Source organism: Fimicolochytrium jonesii (genome assembly GCF_025526975.1).
Source record: "Fimicolochytrium jonesii strain JEL569 chromosome Unknown EV422scaffold_4, whole genome shotgun sequence".
Classification (NCBI taxonomy): domain Eukaryota; kingdom Fungi; phylum Chytridiomycota; class Chytridiomycetes; order Spizellomycetales; family Powellomycetaceae; genus Fimicolochytrium; species Fimicolochytrium jonesii.
This window is the reverse complement of record NW_026515671.1, coordinates 261,780-288,673: the sequence shown is the minus strand read 5'-3', so window position 1 is coordinate 288,673 and position 26,894 is coordinate 261,780. Positions and strand designations below refer to the sequence as shown.

At 54.7% G+C, this 26,894-nt stretch overlaps 8 protein-coding genes across 8 annotated transcripts; 2 read left to right on the top strand and 6 right to left on the bottom strand.

Annotated features, from left to right (window-relative positions):
• Positions 1-8,231: 8,231 nt before the first annotated feature.
• EV422DRAFT_518723 (uncharacterized protein) lies at positions 8,232-8,868 on the bottom strand. Its single transcript, XM_053069551.1, has one exon. It carries the CDS (start codon positions 8,596-8,598, stop codon positions 8,401-8,403), a length of 198 nt encoding a protein of 65 aa, XP_052927936.1. The 5' UTR covers positions 8,599-8,868; the 3' UTR covers positions 8,232-8,400.
• Positions 8,860-10,418, top strand: EV422DRAFT_493398 (regulator of chromosome condensation 1/beta-lactamase-inhibitor protein II; the record flags this gene model as incomplete). Its single annotated transcript, XM_053067672.1, has 5 exons — positions 8,860-9,042; positions 9,122-9,270; positions 9,352-9,510; positions 9,603-9,961; positions 10,051-10,418. The coding sequence occupies 5 exons, from the start codon at positions 8,860-8,862 to the stop codon at positions 10,416-10,418; spliced, it is 1,218 nt and encodes a 405-aa protein (XP_052927935.1).
• A 298-nt stretch (positions 10,419-10,716) lies between these two features.
• Positions 10,717-16,449, bottom strand: EV422DRAFT_304793 (SH2 domain-containing protein). Its single transcript, XM_053066116.1, has 12 exons — positions 15,974-16,449; positions 15,852-15,914; positions 15,280-15,776; positions 15,138-15,204; positions 14,991-15,065; positions 14,832-14,918; positions 12,982-14,762; positions 12,784-12,898; positions 11,914-12,709; positions 11,639-11,830; positions 11,373-11,549; positions 10,717-11,298 (listed from the first exon to the last, which is right to left on the bottom strand). The coding sequence occupies exons 1-12, from the start codon at positions 16,049-16,051 to the stop codon at positions 10,940-10,942; spliced, it is 4,287 nt and encodes a 1,428-aa protein (XP_052927934.1). The 5' UTR covers positions 16,052-16,449; the 3' UTR covers positions 10,717-10,939.
• On the top strand, positions 16,386-17,028 carry EV422DRAFT_564753 (uncharacterized protein; the record flags this gene model as incomplete). The annotated part of the gene is made up of 4 exons (XM_053072230.1): positions 16,386-16,563; positions 16,640-16,716; positions 16,799-16,872; positions 16,941-17,028. The coding sequence occupies 4 exons, from the start codon at positions 16,386-16,388 to the stop codon at positions 17,026-17,028; spliced, it is 417 nt and encodes a 138-aa protein (XP_052927933.1).
• Positions 17,029-17,714: 686 nt separating this feature from the next.
• EV422DRAFT_549979 (protein-tyrosine phosphatase-like protein) lies at positions 17,715-19,095 on the bottom strand (the record flags this gene model as incomplete). Its single annotated transcript, XM_053071744.1, has 3 exons — positions 17,715-18,571; positions 18,853-18,911; positions 18,998-19,095. 3 exons carry the CDS (start codon positions 19,093-19,095, stop codon positions 17,715-17,717), a joined length of 1,014 nt encoding a protein of 337 aa, XP_052927932.1.
• Positions 19,096-19,440: 345 nt separating this feature from the next.
• On the bottom strand, positions 19,441-21,905 carry EV422DRAFT_304945 (P-loop containing nucleoside triphosphate hydrolase protein). Its single transcript, XM_053066117.1, has 3 exons — positions 21,178-21,905; positions 20,500-21,110; positions 19,441-20,229 (listed from the first exon to the last, which is right to left on the bottom strand). The coding sequence occupies exons 1-3, from the start codon at positions 21,710-21,712 to the stop codon at positions 19,564-19,566; spliced, it is 1,812 nt and encodes a 603-aa protein (XP_052927931.1). The 5' UTR covers positions 21,713-21,905; the 3' UTR covers positions 19,441-19,563.
• EV422DRAFT_518715 (uncharacterized protein) lies at positions 21,753-23,777 on the bottom strand. The gene is made up of 2 exons (XM_053069550.1): positions 23,369-23,777; positions 21,753-22,941 (listed from the first exon to the last, which is right to left on the bottom strand). Exons 1-2 carry the CDS (start codon positions 23,594-23,596, stop codon positions 22,099-22,101), a joined length of 1,071 nt encoding a protein of 356 aa, XP_052927930.1. The 5' UTR covers positions 23,597-23,777; the 3' UTR covers positions 21,753-22,098.
• Positions 23,778-25,511: 1,734 nt separating this feature from the next.
• Positions 25,512-26,269, bottom strand: EV422DRAFT_608961 (uncharacterized protein; the record flags this gene model as incomplete). Its single annotated transcript, XM_053073843.1, has 1 exon — positions 25,512-26,269. Exon 1 carries the CDS (start codon positions 26,193-26,195, stop codon positions 25,512-25,514), a length of 684 nt encoding a protein of 227 aa, XP_052927929.1. The 5' UTR covers positions 26,196-26,269.
• Between the last annotated feature and the right edge of the window lie 625 nt (positions 26,270-26,894).

Below are 26,894 nucleotides of genomic sequence, written 5' to 3'. Positions count from 1 at the left end.
ATCCAGCCGCGCCCCGATACCTACCTCAGCCATGATCGACAATGGTGCCCTGTCCTGCTTCATTGACAGAGACTTTGCCCGCAAACACCGCATCGCCCTAGTCCCGCATCAGCGTCCACTGACGATCGAACTCGTTGACGGTCAACCCAGCTCTGCTGGGCCAATCACCCATCACACCCGACCAGTAGGCATGTGGGTCCACGACCACTTCGAAGAACTCGTCTTCCATGTCACCAAATCACCCCATGCTCCAATCCTCCTTCGTCTCCCCTGGCTCTGCCTCCACGACATTAACCTTGACTTCAAGAACCTTTCGGCCGGTTTCCGTTGCGACTGTCTGTACCATGAATTCGCGAATTGGGACAACTCTCCAGCACCCCCGAGCCCAGCACCCGCCAGAACCCCCGAGCCCTTGATCCGCATCCCCCAGGATGAAGTCCCCGTCGACGAAACATGGTCGATTCCAGTACCCAAGGTATCTCGCTCCAGCACCCCAGAACCGGCTCCCACGCCGCTCCGAGTCTCGTTCATCTCCGCCCCAGCCTTCCAGGTCGCAGCAAGGCATGACCAGGTCTTCGTCGCCTACGCCAACCCTGCGAAACCCGATCTCCCGGCCTCGCCTAGCCCCAGTAACCCCCCGACACCCGAGAAAGACATCAAAGACTTCCTGCCCCCCGAGTATCGAGACTTCGCCGACGTTTTCGAAAAGAGAAATGCTGACACTCTCCCCGAGCACCGGCCCTACGACTGTCCAATCGATCTGGAAGAAGGCAAGCAGCCACCTTTCGGCCCAATCTACAGCCTCAGCGAACCAGAAATGAAGGCACTCTGCGAATACCTCGAAGAAAACCTCGCCAAAGGATTCATCAAACCCTCAAAGTCCCCTGCCGGTGCGCCAGTCTTATTCGTGAAGAAAAAGGACAGTTCTCTCCGCCTCTGCGTCGATTATCGAGGCCTGAACAGCATCACGGTGAAGAATCGCTACCCCCTGCCCCTGATCAACGGTATCATGGATTGTTTGCGTGGCGCCCGCCGTCTCACCAAGATTGACCTCCGCGGCGCTTATAACCTCTTACGCATGCGCCCGGGCGATGAATGGAAGACCGCCTTCCGCTGCCGCTACGGCCTATTCAAATACAATGTCATGCCCTCTGGACTCAGCAATGCTCCTGGCGTCTTCCAGTACCTGATGAACGACATCTTCCGCGACATTCTCGATGTGTTTGTTGTCGTCTACCTCGACGATGTCCTGATATTCTCCAAGAACCCCGAAGATCACCCCAAACATGTCCGCGAAGTCTTGTCCCGCCTCCGACAGCATGGGTTGTACGCCAAACCAGAGAAGTGCGAATTCAACCGCGAATCCGTTGAGTTCCTAGGCTTCATCATCTCCGAGAAAGGCATCCAGATGGACCCCAAGAAGATCGCTGCCATCACGGATTGGGAACCTCCCAAGACTGTCAAAGGCGTCCAGCGGTTCCTCAGCTTTGCCAACTTCTATCGCCGATTCATCCAAGGTTATTCCAAGATCGCTACTCCGCTCACAGCCCTGACCCGGAAAGACATCCCGTACGCCTGGACACCCGTCGCAAACACCGCCTTCGAGAACCTGAAGAAAGCATTCACCACCGCCCCCATCCTTGCTCACCCTGACCCAGAGAAGCCCTTCGTCGTCGAAACTGACGCCTCCGACTTCGCTCTTGGCGCAGTTCTCCTCCAACCTGACCAGGACAATCAGCTCCACCCCGTGGCCTTCCACTCTCGCAAATTCACGGCCGAAGAGATCAACTACGAGATCTACGACAAGGAACTTCTGGCCATCCAAGACTCCTTTGCCCAGTGGCGCCACCATCTCATTGGCGCCCGTCACAAGATCACCGTTTACTCTGACCACAAAAACCTTCAGTACTTCATGACAACCCGCACCCTGAACCGCCGCCAAGCCCGCTGGTCGATATTCTTCTCGGATTTTGACTTTGTCATTACCTATCGCCCCGGTCCCCAGCAGCACCAAGCCGATGCCCTCTCCCGACGCTCCGAACATGAGCTAAACGAGGGGGAAGAAGCGTTCCGCTCCCAGGCAACCACAATTTTGACTCCCGAATGCCTTCAACTCGCGGCTGCCTACCTCACACCCATGGATACCACGCTGCTTGACAAGATTAAGGCCGCCCAGGCCTATGTTCCCCTCGCTAAGACCATTCGCGAAAAGCTCAAGATACCCCTCGCCCAACGAACTGAGGAAACCCAAGATCGTATCAAGCGGTTCTCAGATGAAGATGGGATCCTGCTGCACAATAACCTGGTCTTTGTCCCCACCAACGAGCTCCGAGCTGAAGTCTGCCACGACATGCACGATACTCCCCTAGCCGGCCACTTTGGGATGTCCAAGACGCTTGAACTCGCCTCCCGCAACTACTGGTGGCCCAGCCAGTGGCGCTTCGTCAAGGCCTACGTCAAGTCCTGCGATACCTGTAGCCAAGCGAAATCCAGTCGACACAAACCATACGGCCTACTCCAGCCCAACAGTATCCCTACCCGCCCTTGGGGATCTTGGTCCCTGGACTTTATCACCGGTCTGCCTCCCGTGGACGGGTACGACTCCATCCTGAACGTCAACTGTTGCCTCACCAAGATGGCCCACTTTCTCGCCTGCAGCAAGTCAGAATCCGCCAAATCCACCGCCGACCTAGTCTTCCACAACATCATCCGTCTCCACGGCCTCCCCAACGTTTTCATCTCTGACCGAGGACCCCAGTTTAAGTCCCGGTTCTGGCGTCGACTTCTCGAACTCCTTGGGGCGAAAGCCAACCTCTCCTCGGCCTTCCACCCCCAGAGCGATGGCCAGACGGAACGCACTAACCAGATCCTGGAGCAGTATCTCCGATGCTTTTGCAACCACCAACAGGACAACTGGAAACAGCTTCTGTCGTCCGCCGAGTTCGCCTACAACAACACCCATCAGTCCGCCTCCCAGACCACCCCCTTCTACGCCAACAAGGGTCTCCACCCCCGCTTCAGTTTCGCGGCCTCTGCTACCTCCGAATCCGTCAACCCTGCCGCTGAAGCCCGCGCTAAACAAATCAGGGAAGTCCATGAACAGCTCGCCCTCGAGCTCAAGGAAGCCCAAGATCAAATGAAGCGCTACGCCGACGCCAAACGAATTCCTGGACCGCACTTCAAGCCTGGCGACCACGTCTGGCTCCTCCGCAAAGACCTCCAGACAACCCAGCCCTCTCAGAAACTCGACCATCGCAAGATTGGGCCATTCCCCATCGTTGAAAAAATCAATCCCGTCGCCTACCGGCTCAAGCTCCCGCCTACGTACAAAATCCACGATGTCTTCCATGTCTCGCTCCTCGAACCCCGCTTCACCATCCCCAAACGACACGAACCCGAACCCGCGCCCCCAGAGACCGTTGAGGGTCAAGAAGAGTGGGTTGTCAAAGCCATCCTTGACTCTCGCATCCATCGTCGTCGCCTTCAGTACTTGGTCAAATGGCAGGGCTGGCCTGACTCTGAGAACACCTGGGAGCCCGTGGAACACCTCACCCATACCGACGCACTCCTCCAGGACTTCCACAGCGCGTACCCCAACAAGCCTTCCTCTGTCCCCGTAGCACCTCCTGTGCGGCCACACCAAACTCGACGCCGCCGCCGCCGCCGCTCAAGAGAGGGGTGATGTTATGGACGACGCGCCCATACCATAAGCTTACCTACTGACAGCCGCCAATGTCAACCGCCAAATGTCAAACGCCAATGTCAATGTCAATGTCAGTGTCAATGTCAGTGTCAATGTCAATGTCAATGCCACTCCCCCTCTCTCCTCTCATTTTGCCAATCCCCCCTCGGCTTCTCCACACCCCCCACTACTTCCCCATAGCCAGCAGCTGGAGCAATGCTCTCTACGCTCGCCACGCACGCTCTAGGAGCATAGCTGGCGCCCCCCCAGTCCCCTCTTGTTGTTGTTGTTCTCTGATCTGCTGGGTTGCCTATCCATAAATAGCCGGCCTCTCTTCGTCCATTCCCTTCCTCCCCAGCAGATCAACATCAGTTCTTCTCATCTCCTGTTCTAGTCCTTGTTTCTTGTTTCGCCAATACAATCTCTTGTCGCCTATCACTCTCGCCCTGACTTCTCTACTTTGCTTCCGCCTCTGTCGTCGAGATCATAACATAGGCGACAAAGACCTGGTCATGCCTTGCTGCGACCTGGAAGGCTGGGGCGGAGATGAACGAGACTCGGAGCGGCGTGGGAGCCGGTTCTAGGGTGCTGGAGCGAGATACCTTGGGTACTGGAATCGACCATGTTTCGTCGACGGGGACTTCATCCTGGGGGATGCGGATCAAGGGCTCGGGGGTTCTGGCGGGTGCTGGGCTCGGGGGTGCTGGAGAGTTGTCCCAATTCGCGAATTCATGGTACAGACAGTCGCGACGGAAACCGACCGAAAGGTTCTTGAAGTCAAGGTTAATGTCGTGGAGGCGGAGCCAGGGGAGACCAAGGAGGATTGGAGCATGGGGTGATTTGGTGACATGGAAGACGAGTTCTTCGAAGTGGTCGTCAACCCACATGCCTACTGGTCGGGTGTGATGGGTGATTGGCCCAGCAGAGCTGGGTTGACCGTCAACGAGTTCGATCGTCAGTGGACGCTGATGCGGGACTAGGGCGATGCGGTGTTTTCGGGCAAAGTCTCTGTCAATGAAGCAGGACAGGGCACCATTGTCGATCATGGCTGAGGTAGGTATCGGGGCGCGGCTGGATGATACCATGATGGTAACGGGGTAGTTGAAGGGTTCGACGGGACCCAGCGCAAGCATGGCGCGGGGGTTAATTTCGGAGTTTTTGACATGGGCAGCGGCTAGGAGGGTTGTGTCGGCTATAACGGAGTCGGGAACCAGGGGGGTGGCCTCTCCCGTTGCAGGAGCTGCGAGGTTAGGAGGCCCGGGGCGGTGTGTGTTGTCCAGTCGCTGGGGCTTTACTGCGGCTGGACTTTGGGAAAACCCTGTTTGGTGGAGGGTTCTTTGATGTCGACGTTGGCGGCACGGGTGGTGGTCTTGTTCTTGACGGGGCAGACTTTTGCAATGTGCCCCGCGCCACCGCAGTAAAGGCAGAGGTTGTTGGAAATGCGGCGTTGGCGTTCCTGAGGGCTCAGAGGGCCGCGGGGACGAGCGGCGTCAATCTGCATAGGCTCGCTGTGGTCGACAGTGGTGGTAGTAGTAAACGAGGTATGGGGAACCGGGAAGGTCTGGCGGCTTCTGTTTCGCTCCAGGCGGCGCTCAAACAGCCGGTTATCGCACTGGATAGCCTGCTCCATCACCACATCAATGGTGGCCGCAGGGGGCATTGTGAGCATCAGGTCTTTGACGTCTTCTTTGAGGCCACGGCGGAAGGTAGCAATCAGGGCCTGGTCGTTCCAGGAGACATCGCATTGTAGCTGGCGGAACTCAGCGACGTACTCGGTTGCTGCACGGGTTTGGCGAAGGTTCTGGAGCTTGTTTTCAGAGGTGCGGACCCTGTCGCTGTCTCCGAAGACCGATTGCATCTGACTGATAAAACTATCGAAGTCATGAAGGCTGTGATCTTGGCGTTCGACTAGGGGCGCCATCCAGGCTTGCGCAGTGCCTGTGAGGTAGGTGCCAATAGTTTGGATCTGGATGATGTCGCTGGGGTAGCGGTCGGGCTGGAGAGCAAACATCAACCGGATGTTGTTCAACCACCCACGGAATTTGCTGCGGGTACCATGAAACTTCTTGGGTGAGCTGATTCTTGGCTCCAGAGCAGGGTTGGTGACTTGGGACCGGGTGTACGTATCGGCTTGAACCTGGGCGGCGATGCTCTGGGCAGCTTGTGCGTCGGCTTGGGCTTGCGCTAGGTTGGCCTGCAAGTTGGCGTTTTGGCTTTGCAAGGCGGCGATGGCTTGGCACATATCGTTCCATTGCTTGGCAGTGAAAGGTACGGATTCGGGTTGGGACATGGCGAAAAAGGTTTGTCGGATGCAGGGCTGGACGGGTTCTGAACTTCGCAGTGTTGGAGCAGATCAAACTGTTATGATCTCGACAAGGGAGGCGGAAGCGAAGTAGAGAAGTCAGGGCGAGAGTGATAGGCGACAAGAGATTGTATTGGCGAAACAAGAAACAAGGACTAGAACAGGAGATGAGAAGAACTGGTGTTAATCTGCTGGGGAGGAAGGGAATGGACGAAGAGAGGCCGGCTATTTATAGATTGGCAACCCAGCAGATCAGAGAACAACAACAACAAGAGGGGACTGGGGGGGCGCCAGCTATGCTCCTAGAGCGTGCGTGGCGAGCGTAGAGAGCATTGCCACAGCTGCTGGCTATGGGGAAGTAGTGGGGGGTGTGGAGAAGCCAAGGGGGGATTGGCAAAATGAGAGGAGAGAGGAGGAGTGGCGATATTGCGGGAGGATTGGCGAAAATGAGAGGAGAGAGGGGGAGTGGCATTGACATTGACATTGACACTGACATTGACACTGACATTGACATTGACATTGGCGTTTGACATTTGGCGGTTGACATTGGCGGCTGTCAGTAGGTAAGCTTATGGTATGGGCCCGTCGTCCATAACAGTACCCTTGAGATAGGTAGTGAGCGTAGAGGCGTACTCTGCCATAGTAAAGGCTATGGCGTTGGCAGCTCCAGTACCGTCTGTTCCAGCTGGTACAGCCGGGACAGTGAGAGAGTCGAGAAAGTTGTGATGAGACGTAACGAACTCTTCGATCTTTTTGGCAGCTTTGGCGCCATCGTATTCGATGAGCTTGTTCTTGCGAGCGTCCATAAGAAGTTTGAAACGTTCGGCTCGTTGGGTGTCTTGCATAAGAGCACGTTGCTGACTAGCGAAAGCAGCTGCGACAGCCGCAATGCGAGCTCGAGTCTGTGCGTCCATTCTTGCTTGTGAACGAGTGTAAGGGCGACGTCCGGTAGAGGTGGCGACGTTGACGAGGAATGTCTTGGTGATGCTAGCGGTAGGTGGTGCTACCATGTAACGTCAGAGGAAACATAGACCATATTGAGTTCTTCCGAGAGGGCTGAGAGCAGTGTATTGTAGTGAAGAAAAAAGTAAGAAGCTCTTCGCAGCGGCCGCTTGACTGACAGCTTTATATATGGGCTGCCAGTGGGGCTTGCGTGGCTTCTGTGAGGCTTGGCGCCTTATGTGATGTATCACCGAGAGCTCAGGTGGCCAGCCCGGGTCTTGGATCGAGTAGAAGTAAAGAGATATAATATGAGAGACAAGTGAAGATGAGATATCCCCGACACTCTCGGAAGGGCCCATTATTGTCTAAGTTTCCTCTGACGTTACACATTGCATTCACAGCTGGGACGCCCACTGGTGGTAGCAGGCAGCGTGGACGGCAATTACGATAGGAACAAAATGGTTTGCAAGACTCACTACACACGACGGTCTTTCCAGCAAAGCCTTCCTGAATGACATACTATCCTGACTTCTGAGGTCGATAAAAGTTCCACCATGAGGACTGGAACATGTCCCACCATGAGAACTGGAACATGTTCCACCATGAACCAGTAAGGATTGCGCTGGTGTGCCATCCCGAACACCTTCATATTCTACTTTGCTTGAGCTTGCTGGAGTGGGTTCGCACCGCAGAATCTGTTGGGGGGGGGGGGGGGGGGGGGTCATGTGGGTTGTCCGGTTAAGTTGGAGAACCATGTGTCTGCGGGACGTTTGAGCGTGTTCTCCAGTGGACTCTGGCCTCACCGGTACTTTAACAGTGCTCCCGCACGTTCCTATTGAACGAGCAGTTACTCTTTGACTGCATAGCGAAAAGCAGCTTGGGCGAACACCCAGTCGGTCTACAATACCTTACAGCAACATAGTTATTGTATACGAACATCATTTAAACAACCCGTCTGGAAGGTAGTCCACATCATATACAGTGGCATTTGAAGCCGTTTTCGTCATGGCATTGCTTTTCGCACATTTGGCAGTACCAGCGTAGCTTTTGAAGGCCTTTTGCTTTAATGCGGTTGGCCTGTCAGCCTTTGACGGAAAGCGACGGTCTCACCTTTGGAGTCATGAAGTCTCCACCCCTGGCGCAGAATATGCAGTCGCAAAGAAAGTGTGCTAGAGGTGGTGGTGACGTAGACAACGAGACTATTGCCTAACAAGGTTTTCTAGAGCGTATGTACATATGGAGGACTTGCGGGGGGTGTCTGTATGCACGAGTGTCTGTCTGTTTGAGTGTCCGAGAATGGCACAATGTACGCGAAGGGAACTCGACGCCGACTGACGGGGGCGCAAGTGCGACCTCCAGAGGGCTGAGTCTGACAGTCGACGCTGTTGAACGCCCCCTTTTCACAACACACTTCCCCCTAACCCCCCTATATAAAAGAGACCACCTCGTCGGCTCTTCCTCTTCCTGGAAGCGTCTACGTACCGTACATACTATACCCACTCTGTATCACCCCCGCCGAAACAATGGGACGAACTGCGAAACCCAGAACAAAGGCCCCGAGCCCTGCTTCATCGCCCGGCAAGCGACCGGTGAAAAGGACCAAGGCTTCGGCACCCTTGGCGAGGAAGACCAAGGAGACTTCTCCGGCCACCGCGAGGAAACGTATGTACATATCTCCTTGTGCATTTGATTTGCCATGGAAGCCCGAGAGGTAGCGGGCGGAGCAAGTCCCCCGCCAAAGATGCCACTCCGGCGAGCCTGCCCTGTGCTCTGAGCGACAACGAACAGTCGCGGGTTTTGGGCGACCAAAGCGAGCCTCTGTCTTTGACTGTGAGCGAGGGCTACATCGCCGCCAGCCTTGCTTGAGTAATAATACTGATGCCCACCCGGTTCCTCTCTCGATCTCTCTCTCCCCTTAGGATGGACTATCCCGATGCCGTATACAGAGGTCGGGGAGGTCTGGGTGGTCGGCAGCGGGGACTGCGGCCAGCTTGGGCTAGGAGAAGATATTCTAGAGAAGGAACGACCCTCGAGACTGGCGTATTTCAACGATAAAAACATCGTGCACGTGGTCTCCGGCGGCCTGCACAACATCGCCATCTCCCAAGACGGAAAGGTATGTACCTAGCGTGCATGCTATCGGTCTACGATGCATTATAACGGATTACCTATCCCTCCTTTCCATTTTCTTTCAGCTGTACAGCTGGGGCTGCAATGATCAGATGGCACTTGGTCGCGGAGGGCAGGAGATGGAGCCCGGACCCGTAGAGGGCTTGGAGGATAAGGTGATTGTGCAGGTAGCCTGCGGGGATTCGATAAGCGTAGCTTTGACCAACCATGGCGAGTAAGTAATGCGGTCGTTTTGCTTTGCCCCCCTTGCATATTGCATGACCATCTGACGACCACTGCTATCCAATCACAACAGCGTTTACTGTTGGGGTACATTCCGGGGGGCCACGGGAATCTTTGGATTCTATCCTGGAATTGAGATCCAACCGCGACCATTCAAGATGAACACTCTTCGCAAGATTGTGAGCATTGGGGCGGGCAACAATCATGTTGCGTGTGTTGACAATAATGGTATGTTCATCCACATTTCTCTCATCCTCATTGGGCAAGCATTCCAACATCATCACTCACACATTTCTCATTTCATCTTCCATCCACCACAGGTAGGATGTATTCATGGGGAAACGGGGAGCAAGGACAGCTTGGTCATAGAATCATGGAACGACACAGCCGTGGCTCTCAGCTGCTCCCGCGGGCAATTTCGTTCTACCCCAGCGAACTCGCCGAAAGTGGTGCCCGGGCCTCCAAGAAGTTCGAACGCGTGTATTGCGGAGGATACTCCTCTTTTTTCGTCCACGAGACGAACGCGGTCTTTGGTTACGGACTGAACAATTATGGGCAACTCGGGATTGGTGCTAGAACGGACCCGATTGCGTTACCGCAACGAGTCCAAGGATATGATGAAGCGAGTGGGTTGAGGATGATGGCGGTCGGAGAACACCATTCGCTTCTTCTCGATGGTACTGGTACGTAAACACTCCTTGGTCGTTGCCTTCTGACACCATAGGGTAAACAGAGCACTCATCCAAGCCCTTCTCTGTTTATCTCTTCACAGGCACAGTCTACGCCTTCGGCCGCGGCGACTCCGGCCAACTTGGTCTTGGCGACGTCGGGGAAACCCCGTACAACTCCCCCACGCCCATCACCTCTCTCCAACCCACAAACATCATCGAAATCTCCTCAAACTCGTCCTTCAACCTCGCTATCTCAGACACCGTCGCGATGGACTCGGACAATCCCACTGAAGCCAGATCCAACCTCTATTCCTGGGGCTACGGCGACATGGGTCAGCTCTGCAATGAAGGCGGTGGTGATGAGAACACCCCGTTTCTGGTTGGCTTGAAAGGCCGACGGGTCATCAAGGCCTCCGCTGGCGGTCAACATTCGGTGTTTTTGATCGCGCCTAGGCAGGAGAATGCGTGATGGGTTATCCGGTAGAGTAAACAGATTTAGGAAAAGCGTATTGGAAAGGCAATTGTCGGAACGTTATATGGATGGAAGGAAGGCTTCGGAGGGATATGGCATGCGGTTGTGGGAGTTCGCGCGAGAACCGTGTTTACATGATCTTGTCGGTCTGCGTATGAGTTTTGCATATTTAAGAGTAGTTGGCACACTTTGATATTGGCGCCGAAGTGTTGCATTGGGGTGAAAATATATAAAACTTGATCGCACGGTTGAAAAGTGGCTCTTACCTCGTACTCTCGTCTGAGTTATTCATGGGGCCAATGGGGCCAGGAAAACTTCGGCCCACTAGGTTTTGAGCTAAGCCGCACCTTCTCTTCTCTCTCCAAAGAATAAATGTACATTTTCATAAGGTGAAGGCCCAAGGCTGTGTGTGTATGCAAAGTTTTCCAACGCAGAGCGCCATCATACAAATACTCCCCGACTAAACAATCACACCGCCCTTCCCACAACCGACGCCGCAACCCCGACTATCCGCATCGCTACCTCCGAACATAATGTCCTGGTATTGGTGGCTGCACACCTATCCCCAGGTGCATCCCCATCCCCTGCGGCGCCCTCGCATGATGATGCCCTCCCTGCTGCTGCTGCTGATGATGGTGCGCGGCCCCCCGTCTCCCCTCATCCTCCTTAAAGTATCTCAACAGCTCATCGACACTCGAAAACATGCGTTTGCGGAACATGTACCCCTTGGGCCGGACGACGACCTCGTCTTTTGCGGGCGGTCGGCGCGTATGGGGGTGTTTGTAGACGAGGAGGAAATGGCAGGGTTGGTCGGGGTGGGCGAGGAGGCCGTAGGCGGAGCGGGAGGTTGTGAGGGTTTGGTGTTCGATTTCTTTTACTGTGGGGATGGAGGATATATATATCAGCTACGGGGCACGAGGATGTATAGGAGAGTAATCTGTGAACACGTACTCATCTCAGGCATCGTTTTCTTATGAAACTTGGCATGCGCAAGCAAGCTCTGCACTTTGCGACTCGTCGCCTCGATATGCTCCGCGATGATCTGGTCGATCTCGGCGTACTCCTCGCCTTCGACTTTCAGTACCCGGCCCAGGTCCATCTCGCTCGACTTCTTTTCTTCCAGTACGTCTTTTGAATGGAATAAGTGCGTAAGAATCGGATATCGAATATCGGCCATCCACGAAAACAAATCATGCCCGCGGTTCTTCAACACTCACCAACATGCTGGAAAACATCCTCATCAACCTTCCAGGTGATGGAAAAGTGGTCATTGCCCTTCAGCGACGGCCGGATGACGACAGCCCCGACGGGTTTGTCGGCGAGGTACTGCGTGGCGCGCTTGTAGTCCATTTGTTTGAAGTACGGATGTTTGATGGTGCGGACGGTGCGTTTGCTTCTTCTTGTGTCAACTGGAGGGAAAGATTCGCCGTGAGGCTCAGCCAAAAGAATATCCAGATGCGAGAACTGTAGCAAATGGTATTCAAATACTCACTGTTCTTCTGGGCCCTCTCCTCATCCTCCTCCCTCAGCTTATCAAACTTAACATCCACCGGCACCCTCGCCCTACTCGCATCCGGATCCACATTTATCAACGACATCTCCACCACCATCCGCTCCTTATCCACACGCACAACTCGGGCCTGCAGCAGCGTGTCCTCTCTGAACAGCCCGACAAGCGATGTCGGCGGGTTGGTATGTCTGTCGAAGGGTATTTGCCGAATGTGGATGAGCCCGTCCAGACCGGAGACGAGCCGGAGTTTGAGCAGTCGTTCAACCACGCGGGTGATTTGGGCCGAGACGACGGAGCCTTCGCGAAGGGTTTCGTTTGTCTCGTGGGTGAGCATGGTGAAGATCTCGTCGAGGGACGCGGGTGTGAAGGGTTTACGGCGTTCGCCAAACGGTCGCATGATTTCCTTCATGATGTCCTCCAGCGCCATCTTCTTCTTCTCCTTCATACGGCGTTCCAGCTCAAGCGCAAACTCGTCGAGGGCGAGATGGGCCAGTTTGACAAGATCCGCGTCGGATTCCATCAGTTCCGCGACGTGCACGGACGGGTTTTCTTCATCTTCCACTGCGGCGTCCTCGTAGTCGAGGGCATCGGCGGCCATCTTGCGCGCGAGGTCGTAATCTTCGGGGTGGATGCGCGTGTCGTCTAGGACGTCGAGGTTAGCTTCGTAGCGGGCAAAGTTGCGGGCGCGGATGCGAATGAAGGAGGCGCAGTTCATGAAGACGCGTTTGCCGCAGAGGGATTTGCGGATGAGTTGGGCGCGGGTTTCTAAGCGACCTCCCTAGAAATGGAGGTAGAAATGGATCTCCGATTGAAGAACAGTTTATTCATCAAGTTTAGCGCCAGCACGCTTACCAATCGCGATATTTTGGAAAGGAAGGACTGAGCTTTCCTCGGTCCCAATCCCGCAACGAATTGCAACGTCGTGGCTCTATGTGCATGTTGTGCGGCAAGGTTGATATCCACGCCACTGTCGACCGAATGACGCCAAATCAGTCACAATTTGATCCCCAAAAGTCCAGCTTCAAAAGAACCCCACAGAAAGAAACTCACCAACTATTAACAACATTCACAAACGCCTTCTGCGCCGCCCACTTCAATTTCACATCCGGCACAAATCGCTGCAACGGATGCAACTGCAACGCCAACACATCCCTGAAATCGTGCGCCATCATCAACCCCGCATACTCCGTCGTCGGATCCTGCACCTTCCGTCCCAGCGACACCAAATACCGCACGAGGGGCGGGTACGCGCCCTCTGGGAATTCACGGAGGCCGCGTTCCGAGTTCATGAAGATCCGGGCGGCTTCGTCTTCGGTGAAGATGATCTTGATCTCGTCTTTGAGCCGGCCGGCGATTAGGGCGTCTTCGAGGGTGCGGTGGAGTAGGGTTTTGGTGTTGGGTGTGAACCCGCCCAGTACGATGACTTCGGGTTGGTGACGTGCGATGAGGTCGTAGATAGTGTCGATGTCCGGTTGACGCTGCTCCTGTGGGCCTCGCAGACGTTCGAGTTTGGTTGTGGAGAGCAGTTCCCCTGTTTCTTTCAACACAACCGCCCACGTCGGCGCATTGGGTTCCCCATCCCCCCAACTAATCGCCAACACCCGCGGGTCCCATTCCTCGACCGTATCCGGGTCCCGCGTGTACGGCGCCATCTCAATCCTAGCCTCCAAAGCCTTCTGGAACTCCAACGCCACAAAATCCGCGCTCTGCATCGCCCATTTCTCCTTCTGCCACTTCACCAGCTGCGGAAACACAATATCCCTACACGCATGCAGCATTGCCTTCCTGATCTCATCGTTCCACGCCTGAGCGACGGGGGTCTCCGACGCAAACGACACGCGGCGGATGATATCGTTCAGGAACTCTTCTTCCGCAGAGATGCGGATATCCGTCTCGATCAGCTTCTGGTCTTCGGCGCTCATGACCTGCAGGAACACGCCGTCGTGGAAGTCCCAGAGAAACTTGTTGGTGACGTATTTGAAGAAGTAGAAGGGGTGGTTGTAGTCGATCTCGCTTTTGCCCTTGCGCGTTGGAGTGACGGTAAGGGTTGCGTCGGAGAGGTAAATTTTGCGGACAAAGCTTCGGAAGGCGGGGTCAGCGGCTACTTCCGCTGCGACCATCGAGCGTGCTGCGTCCAGGACCTTTTCAGGTGTAGCGAACAAAGCACCCGTGAGTCGCGCAGCAACCTGAAACGGAGTCTCCGCCGGCACATCCGTCTTTGTCGCTCCACCCGTGATATTATTCGGAATCTGCCGTCCATCGCAATTGAACATCTCGACCAGTTTCGACAACCCAGCTTCTTTCCCAATCTCATAGGCCGTCTTACGCCTAGCCTTCTTGAACGTATTCCGCCTTGACTGTTCCGCCTGGGCCATCTCATTCGAGTACCGCAGCTGAATATACTGCGACACATCCGCAACGGCCTCCACCGTCGTCGCCTTGCTCAGACACTGCTCGACATACGTATCATTGACCGCTTCCGGCGAAAGGGACACGATATCCTTGAACAACGCCGACAGGTTCCTCTTCTTCTGCTCCAGCGCAATAAACTGCTGATCCAGATCCACCACGCGCCACATATCGTTTCGGTCAAGCCGGCCAGCTACGTAGTCTTTCCGATGGGTCATGATAAAAGGCACTTCGTAGTGCGGTCGTTCCTGGCGATCGTTCTCTCCGCGGACGAATTCGAGCACTTTGTGGATGGATTCGACGACGGGGTGGGTGAGGGTGACTTCGTCTTCGATATGCTTTTCGGTGAAGATTTGTTGACCAATGTAAAGGGCTTCGCGTTCGAGCTCGCCGGCTTCGGGGATGGGTAGGTCGCCGCGTGACTGCAATTATTTTCCGATCAATGATCATGATGTGGGATTGAAAGGGTCGATAACAGCCGGATAGAATACCTGATACCGTTCAGGAACATCGTTGACGCGAATGAGCTCATCTGCGTCGGTCAAGTGCTTCTCTGCAATCTCTGCTGGCTCGTAAATCTACATAAAATCCACACGTAGGAGGTGTCAGTCTGTTGTTCGACCCACATCGCGGCAATGCACCACATATACATCAGTCAGCTTCAGGGTCTTGTCTTTTTGGACTACGCCTTCGTCATCGACTTCGTCCACGTCCATCAGGTCAGGCTGGGAAAGAGAAGGAATGAGCTATCAGAGACGCGGCCTTGGCGTGTTCGCGCGGCATATGTCGTCTTATACCTTGCCATGCAACGCCCATCCATAATCCACCTCGTAATCGAATAGGAGCTGAACCTCGCTCCACATGCTATGTAACGGTGATCCGTCAGTACATCCTCGCAATGCCGTCAACGAACCGACAGGCACTCATTCCTCAACCTACTCATCAGAAATCCCCAACCCCCTCCCCAAATTATGCCCTAAAATCTGCCTCTCCTTCTTCCTCTGCGCCAGCTTCTCCGCCCGATCCACCTCGGGAACCTCCCCCTCCTCATCATCAATGATGAAGTCCTCCATCCCATCATCATCATCATAATCCACAGCCCTTACAGGGGCCTCCTCCTCATCCTCAAATATCTTCGCCAGCTCATCGTCATCCCCCTTCCGTCGCAATCGTTTGAACTGCCGCCCGCCACCGCCGCTGTTCTCGTTGACGAGATCGAGGTCGTCTTCGTCTAGATCGCTTTCGGAGTCGGAGGGCGCGCGCTTTCGTCGTTTGCGCTTTTTGCGGCGTTTTTGGGAGGAGGAGTTGCCTTCGGCGTCGTCGGAGACTTCCGCGCCGCCTTCTTCTTCGTCGGCGTCGGAGACGATGAATTGTTTGTCGGCTTCGGTCATTTCGTCATCCTCGGTTTCTTCGGATTCGTCGTCATCGCTGTACATCTGCCCATACACTGTGATGTAAGAAGGCAGTCTCCCAATATGTCCACAGCGGTTCGACAACTCTGCACCACATACCCCTACTCGACCCGCTGAAGGCCGCGCCGTGTCATCACCGGAGCCCTCTCCCTCATGATCGGCCTATTTAATTGCTCGTCAACATCGATTTCTATCGTCTACGCCAGAACGACAAACAGTACCTCGCTTGAAGGCGGTTCTCTCTCATCACCATTTCGTGGCTCGTCCACTTGCATTTGTCGCTCTTCCTGGTCGTCCATCTTGCCCTCCCGTGTTTGTGCCAATTAGAGTGTGAAACACTTTTAAAACTGAGGTCAATCGAAACTGAAATTTTGTAAAAAATTCGAAAAAGGAAGCAAGATGTGGCGCTGAAATGCCAGACAGGAGTATGCGACGTATGAAATAGGTATTTGAGGGGCAAGTGTATTCTGGCAGGAGGGCAGATCGTTTGGGTAATATGAGGGTTGCCCTTGGGGCCTTTGGGAAGGTGCACTGCGCCACTCGGCCAGCTTCAACCACAGGACGCTCCTCTCTTCACACCTCCATTCCCACCCCCAACGACAGCAACGACATCTCCGCCACCCCACCGACAAAATGTCCGCCCAACTATCAACATCCCCATCCCCTCCCACACCCCTCCTCCGGCGCACATCAACATCCTCAACCTCCCCCATAATCTACGAAGTCAACCTCTCAGTCCCCGCCGCGCTCGCCACAGGTTACGCTGACTATTTGACAGAGTTTACTAGGGGGATATGTAGTGAGGTTCATGGTGAGGAGCTTCGGGGGGAAAATTTGGAATATGGACCACGCGGAGGACTGATGTTGGGATTGGGTGATTCATGTAGGATTTACGGGCGTGCAGATCTTCACGCAGCCGAAACCGGTTGGGTTGCACTGGTTGAGTGAGGAGGGTGGTGCGAAGGTGAGATTTGCCCGCGTTCGTTCCTGTCTTGGGAAAAGCCCAGTGGGAACTCTGTCTCATCACGTCAGATATGTTATTCTAGGCATACTTCACCGTCCACTACCACGTCGCATCGCAAATGGACCTTGACACCTATCTCGCGACGCACCAGCAACGGTGAGAGTGCACAGCTACATTCCTGCGTCCGAAATGTCCACCGTGGCTCACTTTCTGGGTTTGCGCAGGGTATCGGAAGCGGATAAGGAGCGGTGGCAGCACCTTGTTACGTCCCGGCGGATTTTGAGGTTGTTCCATTCTTCTATCGGGGAGTGAGAGTGGATGGGCAGAGAGGACAGCGGAACATTGCTTTTCGTGAGGGGATGTCGATGAGCGCTGGGGGTGGGGAAGTACGCGGAGGGGGAGGGCGAAAGAAGGGTAAATGGAGGAAGGTGCGCCGCCTCGCAACAGACATGCATCCGCAAGCACGGGATGCCCAAAACCTCGGACGGGGATACTACACGGAAACAAAAGTCCGAAGATGCACTTCACCGAACATCGCAGGACGAAACGGAAGGGCCGGAGTAGCAAAATCAAAGATGGCATGAGCACGCATACCGGATTCAGTTCTCTCCGTAGAATCAGACAATACCCGTATCACACTATACCACAAAGGGAGAGATCAGTGCAAGCAATGAGGGCTGTATATAGAAAGAATCCGACAATTCACAAACGTGTATAGAGGCAGGTCGGATGTATGTATGTGCAATATGTACGATGGAAAATGGAAAACTTGGGAATTGCATACAACGTGTCGAACAAAGAAAAAGAAACTGTCCGTCAAAGCGCTATGGATTCCAAAGCCTTGACCTGATGGAAGTGTGTCCCCGTCGTAATCACCGCCGAATGCAGACGCCCCATTCCTTCCTATCGCTACGTACGGAAGCATCCCCTGTCGCGGGTTACTACGGGTGCTGAGGGCTAACGCCCTGTCTTGCGAGCACGGCTCCATACGTCGTCGTCTAAGCCGCCACCAAATTCCTCCTCAACCTCTCCCTCACCTCCTTCCCCACGCCCGCCTTATCCAAATACCGCTCCACCCCCCCATACTTCTCCGCCACATACCCAAACGTTTCCCTCAACACCTCCGCCGGCGCATCCGAGAAAACCGGCGCCAGTCCCGTCTTCGCCATCTCCCTCACCATCACCTCCCTCTGACTATCCAACCCGGCCTGCGATCTATGAAAATCAGTCACAATCTGCTCCAGGGGAACGCCCGCGCAAGACAGAGCCATGGCGGTGACGATCCCCGTGCGGTCTTTACCCTGTGTGCAGTGGACGAGCACGGGGTAGTTATCCGCGTCGGCGAGCAATTTTAGCGCCTGCGCGATCTCGTCCGAGCAGTAGTCGATGAAATTCTTGTACAGCCCGATCAACCCCTGGGGCGCAATGACCTCCTCGCCGATCATCTGCACGGCGCGGGGTTTCTGACCCGCGGCGATGAGGGCAACCACTTTCGTTTTTTGCCACAGTGAGAGCGGTTTCCATACGCCTTGTTTGCGGAATTTGGGGCCGGCGAATTCGATCGTGTGGCGCGTTCGGCGGCGGAAACTGTCTTTGGATCGAGTGGAGGAGAGGGAGGCGCGGCGTTGGAGTTCTTTTTCTTCCTCGGAGCCGGCTTCGATGAATCCCGGCGGTGGGAGCGGGTTGGGGCCTACTGGGTAGAGCTCTTCGTTGACTTCTTGCTCAATGGCGGGGAAGAGGAACGTGGAGGCGACGTGCTCGCATTCGCGGCGTTCGAGGTCGGAGCGGAGGTCGATGACTGTTTTGATGCCGTATTTGCTTTTGAGGACTTCTACGTCGGCGGCTGTTGCGTCGTCTGTGATGAGGTGAGGGAGGAGGTTTGGGTGTGAGTGTGATGTTGCGGATGGGAGAGCATAAAGCGCGAGGCATGTTGATTTGATGCGATCGGCTTGAGCTCGCTGCCTCCACCGCGAGACGACCTCGGCTCACTGACGCTGCCATCCTCAAGCATTCTTGCGCCTCTGGCGGTCGGACCCCTTAAGCACCGCCTGTGTGCCTGACAGTCCAGTTCTCCTCGCTATCGCTCGCTCCAGTCGCCCACCGTCCTTCCCCATCTCCCGCCGCATCAACACTCACCCAACCTAGCAGACCTAAACAAATTTCCCTCCTTCAACGCGGGCAATTCTGAATGTCCCCTAAACCGAAAGCAGAAAACCACAAAATCAATCACCACCCAACCTTGCAACCTTCAACCCTCTCCCCAAATGACATTTCCACATACAACCCCGCGATATCCCTGTTATAATTCGCGCCGACGTCTCTAAAGTTCGCAACGTTTGCGAGGCCCGACTCTGCTGGGTTGGGGATGGACTGGGTCATTGTGTGATGGTGGTGGCGGGACTTGAGGAGAGTACGAGGGTTAAGGGACGGTGTTCTCTGAGTAAGTGCGAGACGATGTGTATGTGTTGGAATGAGGTGTGATTTTGACCGAGCAGCCAGTGATAAGGGAGCTGCCAACGACCGGGCAGCGGCAGCAGGGAGTGGATATCTTGTAGGAGATGGGTGGAAGCTGTTGCGAAGGAGAGCGGACGCTGAGGCCATCCGCTACACTGTATTCTCGTTGCTTGTTGTTGTTGGGTGAATGGGGCTTTGCGCCGTTGGTTTAGAGAGAGGGAGGATTTCAGCGAGCCTCAGTGACATCACCATTGCGGTCAGCGAGAGGGCGAGTCAGAACAGGAGAACACGCTCGCTCGCTCGCATTCATTCAGTCAAAAGACACGCAAAAACTTTGCAACAAGCTCTACAAAAATTCTACATACAAAAATAACCTCTCTACTCCATCATTCATCATTCATCATCATCACTATCGCCCCCCGGCAAACTCGTCATCGCAAACTGTCTCGCGACGCCAAACACCTCATCCACACCGGGCGCGCCTCCCGCACCTCCAGAGCCGCCCAGAGCCTCATCCATCATCCCGTCCTGATTTGCTGCCTCGGCACGCAATGCTTTACGGTCCATCTTCTTTTTCAGCTTTTGCTGCTTTTTGAGGTCCCGGTTGGCGCGCGGGTTGAGGTCGGCTTCTTCTTGGGTTAGGGGGGTTGTTGGCAGGGGTTGTGGCATCGGCGTAGTTGTGGAGGCGGAGGCGGAGGGTGTCGGTCGGAAGCGGATTTCGGGTTTGATAGGTCCGAGACTACTTTGTTGCGTGGTCGAAGTATTCACGACATCCATCATATCCCCCTGCTCCTCCCCACCCACATCATACACCACACCCTCAACAACCATCGCATCCTCCTCCCGTTCCGCAAACGCAGCGCTAGCCAAATCCTTGCCCTCTGTCTCGACGACATCCGGCAGTTCGAATTCGCGGGACCAGGACTCGACGATGGCGGCGGAGACGTGGGATGCGACGGGGAGGCCGGCTTGCGGCGGGATGGTGTAGAAGGGGATGCGGCCGGAGTTCCAGTCTTGTAGGATGGAGCGGGCTGCGGATTCGATGTCGGGGATGCCGCCCTGGGTGGGAAAAGAGGGAGGAGTGGGTGAGTTTGGCGTCGTGGAAAACGGGATGAGAATGCGTTTTCCTTTCCCCCTCCTCTTTCCAGATCGCCCTCCGTGAATGCTCAGAGACTTAAATAAGTGGAAATCACACGCCGCGTAACCCCGCGGATCACACTGCATGTTCTCATCACAGCAAGGTAGAGCGAGCGGGCGAGTAGAGAGCGATGGAAAAACGCTCCCACGAAAATCCGCACGAAACCAGGAGCTAGAGTTCAAGTTGCTTACCTTTCTCAGCTTCCCCCTAACCCTCGCAACCTGCACCAAAAAGTCCCTCGTATCCCCAAACGCCCCCACCCCATATATCTTCATCAACTGCCCCGCATCACACCTCCCCACAATGACCTCCACCGGCGACACCGGATCATCCAACAGCTCCACCTTCACACAATTCCTCAACAGCACCTCGGCCTCATCGCCCGCGCGGGAGCTCTGACTGAACACGATCCCGGGGCAGTCGAGTAGCTTGATCCCCTTATCCAGCTGAATCGTCTGCGCCACTTTAGTTACACCCGGTGCGGATCCGACATTACACACTTTACTCCGTTTTAAGGAGTTGATAACAGACGATTTGCCGACGTTGGGAAACCCGATGACGCCGACGGTGATGGCGGTCTTGATATTTGCATTCCGGCAATAGTTTTTGAGCAGCTTCATTAAATTGTCGGCGCCTAGACATTCGGAGGTGCTAAGGAGACGGTCGGACGCTATGTCGACGGAGATGGTCGAGTGGCCTAGGTTGGTGCGTTGATTCTGCGTGGAGGCTTTGAATGCGATGGTTGGGAATTCGTTGCGGAGGTACTTGAGCCATTGTTCTACTATCTCCCTCGGGACCAGATCTGAACAACCAAACATAAGTTACCACATCCCGGAGCGGCCCCGCTGAACCCGACATCCCCAACTCACCAATCTTATTCAAAATCAAGATAACCCTCTTATCACTCCCCGCATTCAACACCATCTCCTCGATCTGCCTCGTCCTGCACCCCAACGGATCCCTCGCATCAAGCACCTCCAAAATCACATCCGCATTCTCCACAACCTTCTTAAACTCCCTGTAATACGCTTTGCGCGAATTATCCTTCAGACCCGCCGCAGCGGCATCCACGGCTGTTCCCAATGAGAAACTGTCTTCTAATGCGGGTTGGGAGGCATCAAAGGTGTGCGAGCGGGAAGCGGCGTCCTGGGCGAGGGTGGCGAGATCAGTGGCATTGGTGAGAGGCCGGTTTTTGGATTGGAGGGTCTTGCGATCGTTCTGTTGGCGGAGTTTTTCTTCGGCGGCTTTTTTTTTGGTGGCTTCGGCTTGTCGGAGGAGTTTGTCTTTGAAAGGGAGGAGGGAGGGGATTCCGGGGTCTTTTTTTAGTTTCTTGGGCCCGTTGCCGCTGTTGCCCCCTCCTGAGGGCTTTTGGCCTCGTTTGTTCACCGACTTTTTGTTCGCCATTGTGGATATGTGTGTGTTGGTGAACGACAAATGGTCGACAGAAAAACGCTGGGGAGTATGAAAGCACTCGTGTTAAATTACCAAGTTTCTAATATGTTCGCCACGTGACCGCGAATTCGCGGTTCCGTGACAAGGCAAAGTCAAGAGTCCAAGAAAGAAGTTCGACACACAACGCTCTCTAAGATCTAATACCCAGCTCGAAACGCCCCAGGGCCGGCATGTCCCTCCCTTCGTTCCAATATCAAGTGTCTGTAAGTCGAGGACTCGCAATGGTATGCAGTCCGGATCGAGATCTTTCCTGTTTTCGATTCGCGTGGTGTTTCGAGTGGTACTTTCGAGTGGTCGGCCTCTCCGATGTCCCTCCGCCAGCGTTGCCTCGATCCACCTCATGGAATAAAGAGCATAGCAGCCTCGGGGCAAAATCCAAAGTGACTCGTCACATTGACCCCATTGTACGGCTTGTGTATCCCCAAATACCCCGGATTATCGTACCCCTCCACCGCCCACGCCCTCCCTTGCTCCAGCGTCGGCATATGCGCGTCCGGGTATGACTGCATGCACTCCGTAAACCACACATCCTCCGGCTGATCCCCCGGATTCCACTTCCGGTCCCTCAGGCACCTCAGCATGCGGGATTTCCTTCGCATCGAGAACCCGCCGTTCCCGCCGCGCAGGTGCGGGAAATGCGGCCAAGGGGCGCCGACCCAGTCGAACTGAATGTAGTCGTCGATGGTTTGTGGGGAGTTGGAGCAGATCATGGCGTCGAGTTGGAAGAAGAAAATGTGTTCGGCGGCTGGGAACTGGTCCCAGAGCCATGTTTTTGTGAGGAAGGCCGAGACGTCCGGCGCATTGCGGAGGATGATGTGCGCGGGCATGAGGGTTAGGTTCAATTTGCCGGTTTTAACGTACTTTCGGAGCGCGTAGCTTTCTTGGAAGATGTGTGCGTTGGCGGCTGTGTGCATCACGTGGAATGGCCAGTCGTCGGGGACTGTTGCCATGTAGTGTAGGAGGATGGGGGCCATGTTCATGAGCGCTCGTTGTTCGACCAGTAACGCTAATTTTGTGTGGTTCAGTTCGAGATGAGCGGGCTTTTGCGTGTGCGGTGAAGGTGGCGATGGTGCCGATTGCAGGTTCCAGAACGTCATGGCCAGTGGGCCGACGACGTATGCCAGTAACGTAATCAAGATCAGAATTCCGAATAATATCCCAATTATCCCCCGGCCGCTGGTCTGTAAATCAGGAAGGAACGTTTTGGTTAGACTCCGTTACTGACCACGCGTTGTGGATGAGCGTTGTGGATGGGCGAAGCGATGGTTGGTTGGATGGTTGGTTGGTTGAACGATACCCTGCTCGTTCCGCTCGGCACCCTCGACCATTCCTGGGCCTACGACCCCATCGTCAAGCATCCTTGTGCCTCGCTTTGCTCGGACTCCGGCGTAATTGGGCTAGCTATCGCTCGCATTCTCCTCGCTTCTCTCGGCTCTGGAGCATTCCTGGGCGTAGCCCAGTCCTCAAGCATCCTTGCGCCTCGCTCCGCTCAGATTCCGGTGCAATTGAGCTCGCTGTCGCTCAGATTCTCATCACTTCGCTCGGGCTACGACCCAGTTGAGCTCACTTCGTTCGCGCGTAATTGTTCGCTATCGCTCCGCTACTTACAATTGACCTCGCGGTATTCCTCCCGAAACCCATCATCCTCTTAGTCACCCCCTCGTCGGTATACTCGTCTTCGAGGTTGAAAACACTCCTATAACTCCTTCCTCCATTCGATGTTTTCTTTTCAGACTTCCTTTCGGTAGCGCTGTGCCTTGATGGAGGAGACAAGATATCATCGTCGTCGTCGTCTATGGATATGCCATACTCGTCGTCATGTGGTCTGTTCAGCATCTTTGTATGGTGGTCGGAGAGGGAGAGGGAGGGAGCTGGAGGAGGAACGGGCTGGGGGAGAAGGAGGAGGGAGAGTGTTGCCTCTATGGCGGTGGTGCGGCGGGCTGCCTGGGGTTGCAAGGCGGTGAACTGATGATCTGCCGAATGCTTGGCGGAAGGGCCTCTGTTGTTGAAATTGATGAAGCTTGGCTTGCACTTGGAAGTTGCACTTGGGAAGCCACCGCTGGGGTGAATCTCATGGCTGCGCGCGCGCCGTTCCAGAATAGTTACACAGGAACGACTCAGGAACGCGTTCGGCCCGGGAACTGAGCCCTCCATAAGATTCGCTCCGTTCTGCTCCGGGGCCAGAGCTTTTTGTCGCCGTCAACCTGGATTGAAGCTTTTGTTTTACAGCCCTATATAAGAACGAGATACATATGCGGCAAGCGCATTTAAATGAGGCATAATTTCCAGGATTGCGCTACTCTTCAGATTGATAGCAGCATCCTCTTTCATAGAGCTGTAAGTTTCTGCTCTGGATCATGTTGCCTTTTCTCGCTCCTTGCTATTCTCAAGTCTGGGCTGGAACCTGATTCGATGCTGGGTCAGAGTCTGATGTAGTCCACAGATCAGGCGGAGTATGGTGCGGGCCTACGTCCCTGACTTCGCTGTGTCCGTGCCTTGAAAAGGATGTATAGCACCTTCCCAGCATGTTATAATGTGATAAAGTTTGCCTCACCCAACTGGACCGTCACAACCCTTAGCACAGTGCAGTACTCGCTACCGACATACACAATCTATGGCCCACATCGTCGCGTAGGATGTGCTGTCCGGAATGTGTTTCATCAGAATGCCATTTGGAGATTCGGGAGGTTGGAACACCAAAACAGCCGCGCTGCACCCCCAAGAGCACCAGAAAGACTGCGAATGCAAGACAGGGCAGAATCAGGTTTGCAATTGCGAGAAGATCTTGGGGACTTGGCTTGTTGGCAGTGGATTTCCCCGAAAGAAAGAAGACGGTGCGACGCTGTGGATCTGGAAGCAGGATCTTACGAACAGAAAACGTTTGCAAAACCTGTGGATCTAAGAAGGCTATGTAGTAACGAGCCCCGCTTTCAGAGGAGATGGATCACAGCGTTTGCCAGTATTTGACAGCGCGCATTGCCCCAGTCGAAATACCCAATCCAAAGTACTGTACCTTCGAAGAGAAAATCGTAATGATCACATTTTAGTCCAGGGTGTGGTTGGGGAGAGGAGGGTCGTTGAGGGTGGTGTTTGGGAGGGTACAGCTAACGGAAGAGAAACATAAAGGCTTTTCAGAAAGTTAACAGAGAGCCCACACTTCCCATCACACCGAACACTTAAGATCAGCCGCATCTGGCCTGTCTTTCTTGTCGACATTCTACGACCACATCGCAAAGATGAATATTCACCACGAGACGTAGACGAACCTCCTGAACCTATCGAGGTCCGCGGTCAACCAGAATGGGTTGTTGAAGACATTGTCGCTACCACGGAATCTTTCGTTGAGGTCTACCACAGCTACAGGATCAGGTCACCGGCAGCTCCCGATCTCCAATGTCGGTACTTTCCTTGGGAATCTGAGCAAGGCTGATGAACTGCCGTAACGGGCAGGGACTCGCATGGAAACGAACACAGTCCAAAGACAACCCCTCTTCATCTTTGGGCCGGTCCCGCTACACAAGGTCTAGTGCAGCATGCGCTCTTCGTCTCGGGGATTACGGGATCCCGCAGCAACATAAGTGTATCAAGCGCAAGCTGGATATGATAAAGATGGCACTCTAGCTGCGTTCCAAGAGGTCTAACAGGACATCAAATACGTACAAGGGGATGGATACCAGGTCAGTACGCCGACTATGAGGTCTCTCTCTAGTTTGATCTATAGCTAAGCTGACGAATATTCTACGGGCATGTTCTACGAGCAGTAAACGCAATCCGGGAATTCTGCTTCATGGCGCAGTTTGCACGCGTCGCGCAGGTGCTTCGCCAAAACGTCTGGACCCGAGTTCAAATGGAACAAGCTTTTGGGGAGATGAGCTGGTCGCGTGATATCTAGCTGGTCCTTCAGTGACATTCCGAAAAAGTGATGCTGGGCGCGTTTATCGATTTCCCGGAGCGCGGTGATGTATGTCGCGAGTCCGAGCGTGCCGTCCAGTCTTAGATGCAGGAGCTTGTGACATGCGCGATCGGCTTTGCCATCCTTCCACAGGAACGATCTGATGACATGATGTTTCGCAACGTCATCCGGGAATTGCACATGCATGTCGAGATGTTCGAGTTTGCTGGCGGCCTTCAGGCCTGCGGCAAACTTTTCGATGACTCTGCAGTCGACTGTGGACAAATGATCGTCCGCTTTAAGAGTAAGCGACTCGAGCACCTTGTTATCCTTGAGCAACCGTCCAACATTCCGCAGATCCGTCGCCGAAAAGGCCTGTTTGGTACGGAGTTCGAGGTGTCGGACAGCTTTGTTCTCACCCAGATTGTGCTTCAAGTGTTCAGTACCGCTCACGCCCATCGGGGTGATCTCCGCGGGCCCATAGGAAGTGGGAAACGGATACCACTGAAAGGCGAGTGATGCCAATGGTCGTCGGATACCCATCCTCCAGCTAGAACGCCGGTGCTTCTACGCAGACAGGCACACCGCCTATACCCACCTATACCCACGGTGCGGCTACCCTCCCACCCCACCCAACCGACTCCGACTCGGACTTTTATCCAACCCCAGTCCTAACTTATCAAGACGCCACATCATTCGAGAACAATTGTCCCTCTCCCTAGCCTACCATCCTTTCCATCTACCGACTCCCCCACCCCGTCGACGCCCACACCCCCGCCTCATCGCAGACAACGGTCGCGCACTCCCACGCTGTTCGCTCACTCATCGTGGATCCGTTGAGTTCTGATGAGGAGGTGGTCTTTGCGAGGATGGATGTTGATAATGTTGATGAGGAGGGTGACCACGCACGCGTGAAGCGGAGGAGTGCGGATAATGGATGATGAGAAGGGCAATCGCGAGAGACGGCGCTCGACAAGAGTGCGGGGGAAGAGCTTGACTTTCGAAGAGGAGATGGCGACGGAGGGTACACTGTCGCTTGGAAATGGGGGTCTCACGGATGTTATACAAAAGTGGAGGACAAGAGTCGCGGGTTCCAAGCCGAAAAGTGAAGTGTGAGCGGATTCATGACGCAGCGACAGAAGTGCGGAGTGGCACGGATGGATGATCTGATGTGTCTTTATAGTAGGTCGTTTACTCTTGTTCCAACATCCATTGGCCGAAAGGAAAATACTCCCGAGCCGC